Source organism: Coptis chinensis, chromosome 8 (genome assembly GCF_015680905.1).
Source record: "Coptis chinensis isolate HL-2020 chromosome 8, ASM1568090v1, whole genome shotgun sequence".
Taxonomy (NCBI): Eukaryota; Viridiplantae; Streptophyta; class Magnoliopsida; order Ranunculales; family Ranunculaceae; genus Coptis; species Coptis chinensis.
Genome location: NC_141463.1, coordinates 27,992,832 through 28,009,371, shown reverse-complemented (window position 1 = coordinate 28,009,371; position 16,540 = coordinate 27,992,832). Strand labels below are relative to the sequence as shown.

Genomic DNA, 16,540 nt, shown 5'->3' with positions numbered 1-16,540 from the left:
TGTCCCGAGCAGAATGGGTGCAACAACGAGACACACACAAAAAAAAAAAAAAAACTATAATTAGGGGGAAAGGATTACTATTGCCTACTCTTTTGAAATAGCAAAAGCGCAACACGTGTGTGGTTGAAATATAGTAACGACTAAGTCCAATAAAGGAGAAACACGTGTGGTTGGTTGAGTTTCTCTGACAAAACCAATTTTTGGAACGTACATTTCACTTCAGTTTCAGGTTCGCATTTTTTAATTTTTGTTTTTTTGTTATGTTTTTCGTTTCTGATTTGTACATTTTGGTCATGCATTGCTTATATATGGTTTTCAGAGTCTTTCATTCTTATATATATGGAACAGCCAGCCGTAGTACACGGGTGAGTGCTTATATATGATCGAGTCTCAATTTGCTTCTTGTTTTTAAATATTAATTGTTGAGTTTATTTGGGTGCCAGAGATGTTAAAAATGGATCAGCACTAAATGCGCATCAGTTTATCTACGACTCACCTATTCACTCTGATGTGGAGGCCAAGCTAAGGCAACTCCTTATTAAGCTTGCTGCTGATAACAAAATATGTGGCATTCAGGTTTTTTTCTTAATTATCTAGATCATTCAATTATTGGGAAAGTTCAATTGGATCGTAAGAAAAACATATTCATAAATCAACGATCCAACAACAGTTAACAACCATGTGAGGAGGAAACAAGTCAAACAACCACCAGTAACGTTCTTTTTTTTTCCAATAGTAATCTGGGATTACTATAAAGAAAATCTTACAATTTTTTTACTAGCAGCATCCTCATGCATCTACAGTACTGACCTATAAGGAGTGCTCTAAAGAGGGTACAAAATGAAATGAAAAATTACATCCCGCTTGACTAAGAGAAGCCAGATAATCTGCTTCTCTTTGTTGAGCTTAGTGTGTTGAATTGTGTTTTGTTTAGGTCTGTGCTTATAAAGATGGAGAGGTGATTATAGATACTGCTGCTGGTATGCTTGGAAAAGATGATCCTCGCCCTGTCCAGCTTGACAGCCTATTCCCAGTCTTTTCCGTAACAAAGGGAGTCACTGCGGGGATGTTACATTGGCTGGTTGATAATGGGTATGGTACAAATAACTATTGATACATAAGATCATCTGACATTATAGATTTCTTCTTTTTTATCCTGGTTAATGTATTTTTCGCCTTTCCACTCGGTTGAATAATTGTTCTGAAAAAAATTAGTGGTGCAACTGGTTAAATAGATGATAATGATGTGCACACTGGACAACGTGGACTTTTACGTAGGAACATGGTGCTTGAATCTTACGTGCACTGCCTAAAAAGATATGCAATACATAAAAGGGCTACGGTAGTAGGAGATGATGGCATTTGTTTGCTACACTGCCCTCTGTGTCTCCGTGATGTTGTTACACTTTTTTTTTCAGAATATATTCCTCTAAATGCTAGATACATAGCGACCACATCTTGTTTAAGGGCTTGCATTTGTTGTTTTATTTCTTTTGTTAAACTTTGCAGAGTTTAAGATTATCGAAGCATGTCGATCACCGTAATTATATTAGTGCATGTTGTTTGTCAGGAAGCTAAATCTTGAAGAAAACATTGCAAATATTTGGCCAGGATTTGGAATAAACAGCAAAGACTTGATAAAGGTATTTATATATGAATCAAATGTTTAAATCTATCAATCATTTGCCAATCATATAATATTAATATATCATTAGAAAGTAATTTCCTTTTAACTGCTTTGGTTTATAGGTCCATCATGTGCTAAACCATACATCTGGTTTGCATAATGCAATGTCCGACACTTTTAAGGATCCTTCATTGATATCTGACTGGAAAGCATGTTTAAGCAGTATTCAGACATCCATGCCTGAAAGTGAACCTGGCCACGAGCAGTTGTATCACTACTCATCGTTTGGTTATTTATGTGGTGGTATTATTGAGGTATTATTTTATGTTCTTCCGACACAATATAGCCATCTTTTTTTTTGTTTTGCAGTGATGTATCATTATCATTACTATTAATACTTAATTTCACTATATCCTTTCCTCTACAAGAATTAGTAAATTGTTGGGAAAACGTATCATGTTGAACCTTTTGCATATGTCGTAATTACCAATAACCACGACTATCCACATCAAATTCACCTTCAGAAAAAGATAAAACATCAGAACAAGTTGGGCTTCATGTAAAAAGGGCATGAGGTCCTTTCCACGCATTTGGTTGCGTGTCATCAAGAAGGCGGCACATCCATCACAATTGTGCCTTTAAAACTAACTTTAACTGTTTTTTGTAATTAAATGTACTGGTAAAAACAGACTTGAACACAATGTTATGTCTCTGGTATGTAAGTTTTACCGACCCTGTGTTAAACAAAATGTGAGGCAGGTATTAAAAACTGTTAGAAAAGAGGGTACGTCGATGCCATATATTTATTGTCCATCTCCGTCCCCTGTGCATATCAATTTTACTTTGGCCTTCACATGCTTTGCATTCCCCATTTTATTACAAATAACTGTAAAAAGTGCGAAATAGTCTTAACTCTTAACTCTGTATGTAATCACTAAATAAATCCGAAATAGAATCTAGCTATTATTTGAATTTGTCCCTAAGAAATAGCTCTTATTTCCTTTATATTTGATCGTCAAAGAATAATATTATAGTACATAGGCTGTGTGTGGTTTATGGAATTATGTTTCCATGGAAACTAGAGAAATTAAAAGAGAGAAGAAGGAACCATACTGCTTTTATTATTTGCATTTGGGCTTTGCCATATACAAACTTATGCCCTGTTTTTGTGAGAGAAGAAAATAAATTCGCTTAATTCAAGAAAGGAACTTGCTTTCCCTAAATGTCATATGCTTAAAGAATATGCTTTCTGTTTTTGGTTGATGTGGTCCATCTTCCATATTCTATCACTTTCTCTTCTTTCCCATGGAATATTGACTCCATGAACCAAAGTACCAAACACAGCATACTTTTTGTGTTTTGATATAACAATAGACCTATTTCCTTGCTTCTTCCAATCCTGTATTACTTTCATGTATCATAGGACTGTCTGAATTCTGCATTGGCTTGATCTAGTATAGATTCTTTGATATTCCAAATCTGAGTTATACATCCATGCACACTGTATATGGGATCCTGATTTGTCCCTATTCGAATACTATTGTCATAGTCCGTATTAAATAATTCATTTGGAAATAAACAGCATGCATCTGGGAAGGAATTTCAAGAGGTTCTGGAAGAAGCAATTGTTCACCCTCTCAACGTTGGAGGCGAACTTTATATTGGTATTCCTCTAGGTAAAGTTATAAAAGTCACGTTCTCTGCTAGTGCAATGCTTAGATAATTATTTAGTGATATTCAGATACCAAATGCACTCTGATCTTCAACCTTTTAATTTATTGAGTTTACATTTGCTTCCATCTGTTCATGAGAAAAGCCTTTTACGGTTATCTCAGGTGTGGAATCCCGACTAGCATCACTTTCATTTGATACTGAAGACTTGAAAGCGATGCAAGCGACTGTCACTCGAGCTGACCTGCCCTCCACTTTTCAGGTTGATAAAGTTGCCAAATTGATTCCAGTGTTTGCAAACCTATTCAGCTCTTTAGAAGTACGCCGAGCCATCATGCCTTCGGTAAATGGGCACTTTTCAGCCCGAGCGCTAGCAAGGTACTATGCTAGCCTTGCTACTGGAGGGATTGTCCCTCCTCCACATTCGCCTTCTTCCAAGCCACTACTTGGCAGCCATCCTCATATCCCCAAATCTGCACCGTCGCACTCTGAGAAGAGAGGAAATGAGGTAGCTGCTTCAAAGGACACAAGTAAGACTGGTCATAAGGATGGTGTCAACAGAATCTTCCACGGTCCAAAGGTTCATGATGCATTCCTGGGTGTAGGCGATTATGGGAGTTTGGCTCTTCCAGATGGGGCGTTTGGGCTAGGTTTTAAGAGGTACTATTCGAAAGAGGGGGTGACTGGTTTTGGGCACTCTGGTCTTGGTGGATCAGTTGGCTTTTGTGACATAAAACACAAGTTTTCAATTGCAGTGCTTGTGAATACAATGTCACTTGGAGCTGTGACTGGGCGTATAGTACAACTCGTCTGCGCCGAGCTTAATGTGCCAGTGCCCCTGGACTTTGCTAGGTTCGCTGAAGGAGAATCATATATAAAACTGAACTAAGGGAAACTGTTGTTTTGTTTTACATCATCTCTATTTTCTCCTTGTTAGTGCTGTTTGAATGTATGGATTGGAGGCGTAGCTGAAAATGGCCAGAATGTCAACAATCTGTCTTTGATTGACGTTTTGGCGCAAAATTTGGAAGGTGTTTCTTATTTAATAATAATGAAGAAGATTTTTACCAAGTATTTTACTCCCCGGCCCCCTCCCCCAACAATAAATAAAATCAACACTGCAAATTTGATGTATTTACTGATATGGGTTCGTGAAAAGAAGGTCCAGTAAAGAATCTGAGCTACTAGAGTTTGGTTCGACTTCTTCTTGGCTTGCCTTGTGGTGCAAATTCTGCAATATGAGCAGTATCTAATTGTTCTCATCTTTTGGCTAGTTCGAGAAACGGGTTGAGCCTGAAGTCCTGAACAACTGCCTTACAAAGTTAGAAGGCCCGATCAACCGACCTACTCAGGCTCTGATTTTTGTAGCATGCTCCACTTGACTCTGTTCACTTGAATTAAGCCTGATCATCATATCATACTAAAGCTCGACTTTAATACCAACCCTATTGCTTACATACAATATTACAAGTTACAAATGTCCAACTTCCCTAATTAACCAAATTAACGAAGTTCAATTTTGATTGGTATGTTATCTAAGTTGAGTACTCTTTCGTCTTCAGTTATCTTTCGCTGTTGTAAGTTGTAACTAACTGCAGACATTTATAGATGGACGGCAATCCGACCTGGGAAAAATATGGCCATGGTCTAGGCTGCGTGTACTGGTTGAAATCCATTCAATGATTACAAATTTGGCTACTACATCTTGAATTTTCTTGGTAGTGTGGGTCTAAAGAAAGGGTTAGAATTGTGTTCATTAATTAATGGAAAGGCACTGGAATGGCGATGAATAACTTCAGGAAAGATTTGTACAATTATTTCCTTGTATGATGAACTAATTTATTACCTCCATATAGGACTATTTCTCCTCATTCTTACCTTCTTGGTGATGCAGAAGTGAATTTAAACTTCATACAGGATGTGTAAAAAAAGGGGTTAAAAAACGAGTAGGACGGAAGATTAACACCCCCCCCCCAACCCAACACACATTTCCAACCGTTCCTCAACAGTTAGACCAAGTCAAACTGTAAAAAAAAAAACTGAAAAATAAAAAAATAAATAAAAATCAACCTAATTAAATAGTAGAGGTTATCAAAGTATTCCTAGATCCATCTACCGCTACCGTCACAGTCCTCCTCTCTTTTTGTTCTTCTCTCAAACCATACTACCAAAATTTAAAAACAATTGTCAAATTATTTACAGTGAAATTATTAAATTTAAAACAATTATAACTGATTTAAAGTGAAATTATTAAATACATATTCTTATGTGTTGGATTTAAAAATCTTGAAATTAAATGGTCAATTTAGTAAAAAGGTACTTTGGTAATTTCCATTATTTCATTAGATCGATTTTTATTTTTATTTTACCCTACCTACTTCGAAAGTTATAATTTCAAAAAATATAATTTCTACCTATTTCTCTAAAATTATAAATACAATTATATAACTTCAAAAAATTATTTTTAGATCGATTTTTATTTTTATTTTACCCTACCTACTTCGAAAGATAGATAGAAAAGAATGGAATGACCGACCCTCCAAAAAATAGAATGACCGACCCTCCAATACAATTTGACTTGGTCAGCTAACTATTGACCAATGGAAGTTGGAAATATGGGAATCGCGAATTTACCCAAAAACAAATCAAAAAAACACCTACCCTCATTGTAACCTATTGAAAAGCTACCCTAATTATCACCCTTGTATTGCGCCATTATTTTTAGCTCAATAAGGGTGACAAATTGTCATTTTCCCTCAAAATGACTTGCATTAGGAATGCTCTTAGCTTAATTAATATATAATATGGATAAGTTTTTAACGAAAAAATAAATGAAAATAACCCTCAAGTTACACCTTTAAAAAGGTCGTATTCCTGGGAGGAAAGAAATTGCGATTTCAAGACTTTGCCTTCGCTATAATACTTGCTATTAATTAGGTAGAAAAGGTACTGTACTGAAGTTGAACAAGCAAAAGCAGGCAAAGGAGATAAATTGAGCCTGATCAGACAAATATCTAGCTCATCAAGTATTCCACTTTTGTCCTTACACAAACAATGGACATCTAGAAAACAGATCCCAGGAGCGTTTCATGATTTTGCAAACACAATTTAAGGAGCCATTGATCTAGCAAACTACCATGACCCTTCAGCACCCTTTGTGGGATTCTGGTAAGCAGTGAATCCCCAGAAGGTCTTCAAGGCGTAAGGCTGAGAGACAGTGATGCCCTCCTCTGTAATCTTTGCTATCTGCAATATTGGACCACTTTGTAAGAATAACTGAAGCCGGGCTCCAATTCGAAATACAAGAGCAGCTCATAAGAACAAACATCAAACTAATAATACATTCTTCACATCTTGTTTAATATATTTACAAGACTTTCTATGTAACCTAGACCCTAGAGGTAATATAGCGAGCTATGAGTTCCACTGTTCCAGGATAACCTTAGATAGCAATTATTAGTGACAAATGAATGATAACATTTTATGGGCTTGGAGGTTTGGTGTGGACGATCATGGCAGGTAATTCTTGCAAAGTTCAGACTTATCTTCATGCACAACTAAGCACCTTAGTGGTTTTTTCTTCTGTTTCTTTGTATTTCATAATAGTGAGTCTTTACCTCACCTTTTTCTATCTTAATGAGTAAAGACGATTTATCACATTTATCAGATGCATCAAAAACATAAAACTATGTCCCAATACCACTAGAAAATAGTAAATATTAGGCAAATAACACTCAAAAGGTTCATTCCATATTTCGATCTGAAAAAGAGGATCTCCAACCAGGGGAGGGGGTCTTCAAACCCCACCTTGGGGAAAAAAAACCCTTCCAATGGGGAAGTAAAATGTACAAGTTAGCTATCAGTTTGTCAAGGGATGGGGAAAGTCTCATCAGTTTACACACTACCTTAAAAGATGGGCGTTAGTTAGAATGGCGTGTGGGCCACATCAGTACGAGCGTAGCTCCAGCTGACGTGCGTGGTGAACTACAAGACTTGTTCATAGTAACTTCTTCATAATCTCCACTGTCAAGGTAACTTCTGTCCTTTCTTGTCTCAACATCTACTTCTCCAATCTCCATGAAACACCACCACCACCAATCACTTCTTCTCTGCTAAGTTCTATCATCTTGACCACACATCACTTCTTAATTCCCATTTTCAGTTTCACGGTCGCAAGTTCTAAAAGATACCCATCCTGAATCCCCTAAATGCAAGAGACCAATATTTTTAAAAGGTGACAAAGTGATGATTATTTATCCAAATTCGGTTTAGATATTTTTTAATTAATAACTTCGTGAGATTTGCACAAATTTTTGGTGATAAAAAGAATCAATTGAAAATTGTTCCTGCAAAGTTTATGTTTATGAATTGTATCACTTTTATGATCTTTAATTTTTCTTGATTTCCTATGGCACTTCTAATTATCAAGCCAGTGACCAGATTGAGTTATGGTGATGTTGTTTCTGAAGAAAAAGAAACGAGATCAATCTGCGTCATTATTTTGTGGGAAGGAACTTAGACGATGACGTGGTTGTAAATTTAATGGGGCGGAAATCCAAATGACGTGTGCCCCCTTATTTAGCTAAGACGTTATTCAAGAATGACGTCCGTGTTTCTAATATCCAAATTTGTGTATTTTCTCCATTGGAGACATTCAAGTGTGTAATTTTTCATACCATACACTAGAGTGGAGCGGAGATGTAAAAATCCTAAGTGGAGCCTAGGTGGAGGTGTAATCTTGCACCCCGCTGGAGATGCTCCAAGGATTAAGTAAAATGAAGACCGCACAACCCACTCCAACACATTACCAATACATTTTATTTCTTAAACATAAGAATCGCGTACATGTTTCAGAGTATCATCTTATTTATCCAAAATAAATGCATTTAAGCAGTTATTTTGTTTGATAAGATGCATCAATTAGTTTAATCACATTCCTAACTCCTAAGGATACAAAACCGTGAAACCTCATAGTAAAATATATTGGTCAAAGAAACACACCTGAAGCTTGTTAATGGCCGACCTATCACGATACAGAAGTACAAGCATGCACTTCTCCAGCAATTTGACACCTTCTTCAAAGCTCATGTCCTCCTTCCATTCATCCCGGAGGATTGGTCGAGCCAGGTGATTTCCAAATCCAGTTGCTATATGATTGTCCTCAAAATGTACACCGATCATACTAACCTGTATAGCATTCACAATACTTCGGTTTAGGTTATATCATTAAAATGCAAATAGATGCCAGAGAGCTATGTGAAGTATAATATCATTACCGTGCCAAGATATTTCTGTCCATTCTTCACACCTCCAAGAACAAGTGAGTTCCAGAGAGGATCAAACTTGTTGCGCCTATTGTACATCACACGGTTCAGATAGTTGTGAATCTCTTTAGGCCCCAAAGAGTTTCCATCATCCCACATATTATCGTATATGCTGGTAATGCCAATGTCTCACAATGAAAAGTTAGTAGACTATACTCCTTTGATTTTGAAAGGAATCAAGAAAAAAGAAGAGAAAAATGAGTTTATTTGTAACCAAGTCTTCAACTTCCATAAAGTTGATCACAGAATATGTGTGAGTGACTACGAGTCAGGAATGCATAATGGGCGTTCGTATTAAAAAAAAAATCATTTTTGACATTCAATGCACTTACATAAGCTCGTCAAGGTAACGCAAAATCTCCTGAAAATCACTAATTTCCCCACTTGCACCAAGAAGGGAATGCTTCCCAATAGGTTTCAGTCGCTCAACACTTTTATAGCGCAGTGTAGATCCGTAAGAACCTGCCAATTGATTCACATTTCATAACCATAGTCCTTTATTAACAGAGATATGCAATAAGTTTGAATTATTACAAATCTTGAAGCCCATTTTATGACTTTATTATTCACAACCAAACGATGGCTTTTTTATGATCATTGGTACACATGCAATTCTTCTTCCAAAGTAATTTTCAGAACATATGATTTTTAAATAAACTTCAAATTTTTTTTACTAAGGCTTGTGAACCAAGTGAAATCAACTATATAAAAGTAGATCCACCCTCACAGCCACAAACAGTCAAACCTACTCAAGTTTTATAGCCTTGGTCTACTTCGATATCCTAATTTTCCCATGAAAATTTGAAATACACCAAGATGGAAACAAAAAGGCTATGTTACATGGACACGCCATGTTTTAAAAATAATATGTCAGATACGTATCCACGTGTCCATGACAGACACATATTGTATGTGGTATTCCCCGGTTTTTGATATTCCGCTGTGTCAGATACAGACACACATGTTCGTGTCAATGTAACTTAGCTAAAAAGGGGCTTTACGACTTATTCAGTTTCAGTGATTTGCTCTTTTGGCTAGCTTGGTATGAAGCAGAAGATGAGAAAATCCTGACTGATTGTGATCAGCTATTGATTTTAAATGGTTTGAGTGTGATTACAACCCAATTAAAGATTCCATTGAAGAGCATTGCTATCATCCTACCTCTTAAAGGGGATAGAATCCTCCTACCCCAATTAAAGACAAAAAACACTACCAGTTTACCCTTTCCACTTCTCTCATGTCTTTATCTAAAACAAGAACAAAAAGGTAATGGTGATAGTTTATGTTCTCTAACTTCTTCCATAACCACCGTTGTTTCACCGACTACCTGAGCCGGCTACCGCCGACCACTTATACGACCAAAGGTTAAAATTGTTCTCCTAATCTCTTCTTCTCTCTTTCTTCTCCCATACTTCTTTTTTAAAAGAACATCCAATACCATTCTGAAAACTAGTTGAGTTTGGAAACTCTAATAAACCGCTTGAAAGTCTGATGTGATTAAGCGTAAGCTACTTTAAATTTGATTTTCAACATCGAATCTAAGTTAAATCTAAGTATTTAACGTAACATCCAAAAGTCCAAAAAAATTTGAATGGAGGGAGCTTGTTTCTTTCAACCCCATTAGAAAGTTAGTGCTTTGTTTCTTTCTTAACCAGCACCATTACAAGATACTTGTTTCTTTATGCAACCCATAGGCTTTTGAACACTAAAAATAAAAAAATTAGAAAAGGAAACCCAACTTTTCTTGAGTAACGTACATCATCTCTTAAACCCCGCATATTTTTCTTAAAATGCATTACATGCTTCAAGAAAGTACCAATTAAGGAGCGAGTGCGGCCTTTGTTTTCTATTTTTCCTTTAACAATGAAATCAGAACATTATTAATCAGAGATGCTCAAGATGTCGTATACAAAGATACAAAGCTATCCTAGTCGTTGGAGTGTAAGTCAAACACAAATACAAAGATAACTTACGACCGAAACAATAATCATGAAGGCAAAACTGGTGGGAATGATTAAAGCAAACTGACCTCCCATATCTGAAGCCATGAGAATACCATCCTTGTACTTAATGCCTACCACCGAAGTACCAGTCACGTAAGGGTTCCTGTCAAAAACTCAAATTTCATCAAAATCCAGCTAAGCCAAACTCACCCACCGAAACACTAGCCACAATCAAACAACTAAAATAGCTAACTTGAAGAAGTACAAAAACACATGGAGATCGAAAAGTACACTTACAATGTTCTTTGTGAGTCGAGTTCAGAGGCTAGTAAACCCTTGCCAGACTGCAGTGAACATGGGAAAGTATATTAAACAAATATTTGAGCGAGTAGAGAGAGCTAATGGGAATTTGAAGAGAAACTTACATCCATCTTCAGAGAAACTGGGAGATGAAAATTGTTGATTTCTGAAGATATATAAATATACTAGGTTATATTTTGATGGTAAACATCAAAACCCTAATTGTCTTCCTAACAAACACGTAAATAAAATTACATAATAATAATAAATGAACTTCGGATACACTTACAATGATCCGCAATCGCAGCAGAATTTGTTGTAATTTGTGGAGGAACAAACAAATAACGAGTGTGAGTCTGAGATCGAACTTATGTTTACTACTTGTGTTTGCCCTTCCCGCAAGAAAATACTTGGGCCGGGTCTGATTTTTTAATTTTATATGGGCCCCCCCCCTAGTTAGACCAATTCAACGCATCAAACTATATCTATTTGACTTGTATGCTCTTCAAGCCAAACAAACTCTATATCAATGTCTAAGGCCAGGTGAGACTTTAGATTTTATATTTTACTTATGCGTTTACATTTTCTATACCTTCTTCATTCACTTTTTTCTTTTCTTTTTTTGTCAGGTTGAATGGTAAGGTAGCTATTATAACAGGTGCAGCTAGTGGAATTGGTGAAGCTACTGCGAGATTGTTTGTAGAAAATGGAGCTTTTGTTGTGATTGCTGATGTTCAAGATGAGTTGGGTCATCAAGTTGTGGAATCAATAGGTGCTGAAAAGGCTAGTTATCGGCATTGTGATGTAAGAGATGAGAAACAGGTTGAAGAAATAGTAGCTTATACGATGGACAAGTATGGAGGTTTGGATATTATGTTTAGTAATGCTGGTGTTATAGGTGCTATACATGGGATTCTAGAGTTAGACATGGAAGCATTTGATAATACCATGGCTATTAATGTACGTGGTGTGGCACTAACAATGAAGTATGCAGCTCGTGCTATGGTGGCAAAACAGATTCGTGGTTCGATCATTTGCACTGCTAGTGTTGCTGCGTGTATAGGAGGCTCAGGTCCGCATGCTTACACCACGTCGAAGCACGCAGTTGTGGGCTTGGTCCGATCTGTTTGTAGTGAATTAGGAGAGTATGGGATCAGAGTCAACTCCATTTCACCTTTTGGTGTTGCTACACCTCTGGCTTGTAGTCTTGGTAATCAAGATCCAAGCACAGTAGAAGCTAATAGTTCTGCACTGTCCAACTTGAAAGGAATAGTATTGAAGGCTAACCACATTGCTGAGACAGCTCTATTTCTTGCTTCTGATGAATCTGCATTCATCAGTGGACAAAATTTAGTTGTTGATGGCGGATTTTCTGTCGTTAATCGTGCTTATAAATGATCAAGTGATGCCGATGATTGATTGCAATTAGCACTTTTTAGTCATTATGTATGCAATGCAAATTTTCCCAATTATGAAACTGTTCTAATGTTGATTTTAAATTATTTTTTACATTCCTTATCTGAAGTCAAATCCATAAATCAAGGGAAATGGCATGTGGCTTTTCCTTGTAATCTGTAATGCCATCGGCCTTGTCTACCCAATGTCTCTAGTTTTTAATTAATTTTTCATATATTCTGTGAATCTCACTTTGACCTTAAATATTAATTTTAGTCATTCCATAAGAAAATAGCACTTAAATTAAGCCATATATATAATGGTGACAGGTGACATCTCTGGCATGCATGCATGAATTGAACGTCCACAATTGTCTTACATTTGCAAATATAAGAAGAATGTGGAGTAAGAAGAATGTGAATATAATCTGAAAAAAACCGGAAAGAGATGAACGTACATTTGCAATTGGAAGTGTATTGTGTTCCCATTCATCATCTCACAAATCCGTAAAAATGAAATGAAGCTAAATGATTCTAGTATTAGCTCACAAACAAAGAGTTTTGTATACAAGAAAAAATCAACAGCTGTTCCACCCACATAAAACGCAACTCAAACACCTTACTATATATATCTTTAATATATAGAAAAATGTGGAGGTTGAGTAACAGTGTTTTGGTGTACGTCCCAGGAGCAATTTGGTAATTTTCAGTTTTTTTTTCTATTTGAAGGGTAAAATAGTAAGTTAACGTTTATAATTTTTTTAAAAACTTAATAGAGCCCACATAGGTACCACGTGCACAGTGGCTAGTGTCTATATATATAAATTTAAAATAAGTATGTAAAATAAGTAGCTACTTAAGTTAACTTTAAAATAAGTATGTAAGTAAAACTTCACCTACAAAATAAATTCAAATCTATTTTTTTGTGGATATGATCTACTCAATATTAAGATCATTTCTACAAATTTTAAGTTCAAATCTACAAATATATACATTGGCAAAAAACGATTACAAAAACTTAACATTTCTGGACCGTTAGATTTCTTTTTAAAGATGTCAACAATTTTTATCTATATTAGAGATTTTCAAATGAGCTGAAATTTTAGAAAGATAATCATTATGGTGAGTGCTTCACATATATATAAAATGACCTTAAATAAGTACCAAATCTAAAATAATCTACAACTTCACCTACAAAATGATTTAAAACCTAATCTTTTGTGCATAGGATCTACTAACCATAAATAATATTTCTACAAATATTCAACTCGTTTGATATCTTCTAACTTAGATAAAAATTGTTATCCACTTTTGAAAAAATATCTAACGGTCCAGAAATATCTAGTTTTTGCAATCATATTTTGCCAATGCTGTTAAAAATTGTCAAACAAGTTGAATTTTTGTAGAGATATTATTTGTGGTTAGTAGATCATATCCATAAAAAAAAATTAGGTTTTAAATCATTTTGTAAGTGAAATTGTGGGTTGTTTTAGATTTGGTACTTATTTAAGAGCATCTTTAGGAGAGCAACAAAAAAACACCAGAATTTTGAACCAAACCAAACACCAAACCAAAAAAAATCAACCATCTTTAGGAGCAACATCAAATTTTCGACATCAAATGACGCGATTTTGGATAAATAGCGCCATATCATATATCCCACGCGGTTTTCCTAAAACCGCGCCACTGAAGCCCATCTTAAAATCCCAAGCCCACGCGGTTTTGGGAAAACTGAGCAATATATCGCACATCAACTTTCTTTTTTATTTTTTTTTTCTCAATCTCTCACACGGTTTTGGTAAAACCGCGTCATAGAAGCCCAAGTCCATGCGGTGTTAGAAAAATCGCGCGGTTTTTCCAAAACTGCGTGAGAGATTTGATACAGCACCAAAGTTGGAACCAAATATTGGCCGATTTGGTGTTTGGTTTCGTATTTTTTTGGTATTTTCATCAACATGTGACTCTTCTGAAGTTGAAAAAAGAAATTTGGTGTTTGATGCTAGGTTGGTATCACTCCTAAAGATGCTCTAAGGTCCTTTTAGGAGCTGGGATGTATAGTATATATTATATCATATTCATGGAGTTGGAACTATATTAAGTGATTATTTTCATAGTCTTTTAGGGTATAAAAGAAACCATAGTTACAAGTTGTATGCACAATGTGTCCGACACGAGTTTCTATAAGTCTGTGTTAATTAGGCTTACATCTATCACACTCTTAGGCTTCATCTATCAAGTTACGTATGTTTTAACTTTGAGGTTGGGGGTATTTAACTTTGAGGTTATTGTATGGACCATGTTCATAACCACTAACCTTACTAGCATGAGAGCTCTCTTTTTGATCGGCTGTACCAACATTTTAGGTTGCCTACGTACCCATTTCGGGATCAAGCCACCGTAGTTCACTCTCTCCTCCTCTCCCCTCCCCTCACTCTCTTCTCTGCTGCCTCCCTTCTAGAAGCCTCATTTTCCTCTACTTTTAAACCCTATTTCTTATGAGTTTTATACTCTTCCTTCAGTCACCTCCTAGCCCTTGATCTTTATTTCCCATCTCATGGTCCAAAATTACCCACTTGTCTCTCGCTACCCCTTTTGAGTTAAGTTCATGTGCTCCCATCTCATGTTAGTATTATGTTTTGGGCCTCTTATACCTGTGATGTCACTGATCATAGATATGGCTACTTCAGTTATTGATTTTGGAGATTGGCCGGTCATTACGTATGTTTTGTTTATGATATAAAAGTAACTAAATAGATAAGGGTGTCATATAGACACCACTAACTTTACTAAGGGCACCACACACACACTAAACACAAAATAAACGAGTTCTAGAATTTTGAATAATTTTTTTTTTATAATAATCAAAACACATTTTTTTTATACAAAATTTAACAATATTCAAATTCAAAGCAAGAAATATTTATAAAATTTATTACCAACATTGATTTTTTTTTCTTCTTATTATTGTTTTAAAAGATGATTAAATTATAGAATTTATCAAAATTTAGAGGAACTCCAACACGAAAACAAATGAATCACGTATTAAGTTATGAATTAAATAAATAAATAAATCTTTTCTCCACCTTATCAATGTTGAAGTCAAAGCAAAACATTTTTGATAAAATTTATCAAGCATTTGAAGATACCCATTCGTTCAATTTTATGGAAGATGGTTAAAATTATAAAATTTATCAATATTTGAAAAAACTCATTGATTCAATTCAACGTAACATAAAAATCAAATCTATCAAAATTAAACAATTTCTTTTATGTAAAGTTATAAATTTTAAGTGGTGCCTATTCAATTTCAAGTGATGCCTGTTTGGAATTTAGGGTCAGTTTGGTTTTGTTTTGAGTGTGGGCAACCCTTAGTAAAACTGGTGGTGCCTTTATGAAAACCATAGATAAATAGCATAACATTAATATATTACTGCATGACTCAAAATTCTAATAATGAAATGATTTTCAAGTTGAAGCCACTAACTCCAATAGATTACCACATGAAAGCTACGACTTAATAATAAGAGCCCAAAACTGTAGTTTTAACCCTGTAACAGACATACTTTTAGACCAATTATGTGAGTAATAATTAAGAGTTAGCATCGACACGTGTTTTATGCATTTCGGGTTGCAAAGTCCATTATGTGCGAGAAATGTGCCACTTTTAAGCGAGATAAAGGAGCAATGGTTGGTTGATAAGAAGTTCTATGATTAAAGGCCAAGATTCAAGAAGACAAAGCCTTTCTAAAGCCCGGTCAAAGCTGAAAAGTCAAAGTCAACGCGGGCAGAAACAGCACTCAAAGTCAGCAGAACTTCCGAAGGCCGTATCTTTGGACTCAGACCTCGGAATGGGGCCTACCTTATGTCAAAACGACCGGCTCGGAAAGAGATTTCCAACGGTCCAAGCCTTGACCCAATCAGAGGAGCAGAAATTGACGAAAAGTCTATGGAAGCCAACTGCAGCTGAAGAGGCCTTTTTGGACTGAAAGAATTGGGTTTTGGGCCGATTCTTCCGCCCAAAATATGGCTCCAAGCCCATGCACGATTTTGGATGCGGATGTATAAAACAAAAGCTTAGCTCTTTGTTAAGGGTAGATTTTAGGTTAGAAAATAAAGGTAGCTTAGAATAGAAAGTAGCCATTAGAATAGCTTCTAGATCTAGATTTAATTGTTTTAATTAAGTTTAATTTCAATCCAACTATTGTATTAGATTAAACCCTTGAATCTTGTTCTTCATTTTTTATTAGATCAATTAAGTAGTATTTCTATCAATTTCGATTC

At 35.6% G+C, this 16,540-nt stretch overlaps 3 protein-coding genes across 3 annotated transcripts; 2 read left to right on the top strand and 1 right to left on the bottom strand.

Annotated features, from left to right (window-relative positions):
* Positions 1-227: 227 nt before the first annotated feature.
* On the top strand, positions 228-4,369 carry LOC147480915 (uncharacterized). Its single transcript, XM_086580127.1, has 7 exons — positions 228-365; positions 444-576; positions 935-1,092; positions 1,571-1,643; positions 1,750-1,941; positions 3,210-3,303; positions 3,463-4,369. The coding sequence occupies exons 1-7, from the start codon at positions 340-342 to the stop codon at positions 4,185-4,187; spliced, it is 1,401 nt and encodes a 466-aa protein (XP_086436253.1). The 5' UTR covers positions 228-339; the 3' UTR covers positions 4,188-4,369.
* Positions 4,370-6,208: 1,839 nt separating this feature from the next.
* On the bottom strand, positions 6,209-11,495 carry PBG1 (20S proteasome beta subunit G1). Its single transcript, XM_086580128.1, has 8 exons — positions 11,155-11,495; positions 10,991-11,031; positions 10,863-10,909; positions 10,652-10,728; positions 8,955-9,084; positions 8,575-8,734; positions 8,300-8,485; positions 6,209-6,544 (listed from the first exon to the last, which is right to left on the bottom strand). The coding sequence occupies exons 2-8, from the start codon at positions 10,994-10,996 to the stop codon at positions 6,431-6,433; spliced, it is 720 nt and encodes a 239-aa protein (XP_086436254.1). The 5' UTR covers positions 10,997-11,031; positions 11,155-11,495; the 3' UTR covers positions 6,209-6,430.
* LOC147480913 (short-chain dehydrogenase reductase 3b-like) lies at positions 11,388-12,508 on the top strand. The gene is made up of 2 exons (XM_086580129.1): positions 11,388-11,408; positions 11,495-12,508. The coding sequence occupies exons 1-2, from the start codon at positions 11,395-11,397 to the stop codon at positions 12,261-12,263; spliced, it is 783 nt and encodes a 260-aa protein (XP_086436255.1). The 5' UTR covers positions 11,388-11,394; the 3' UTR covers positions 12,264-12,508.
* The last annotated feature ends 4,032 nt before the right edge of the window (positions 12,509-16,540 follow it).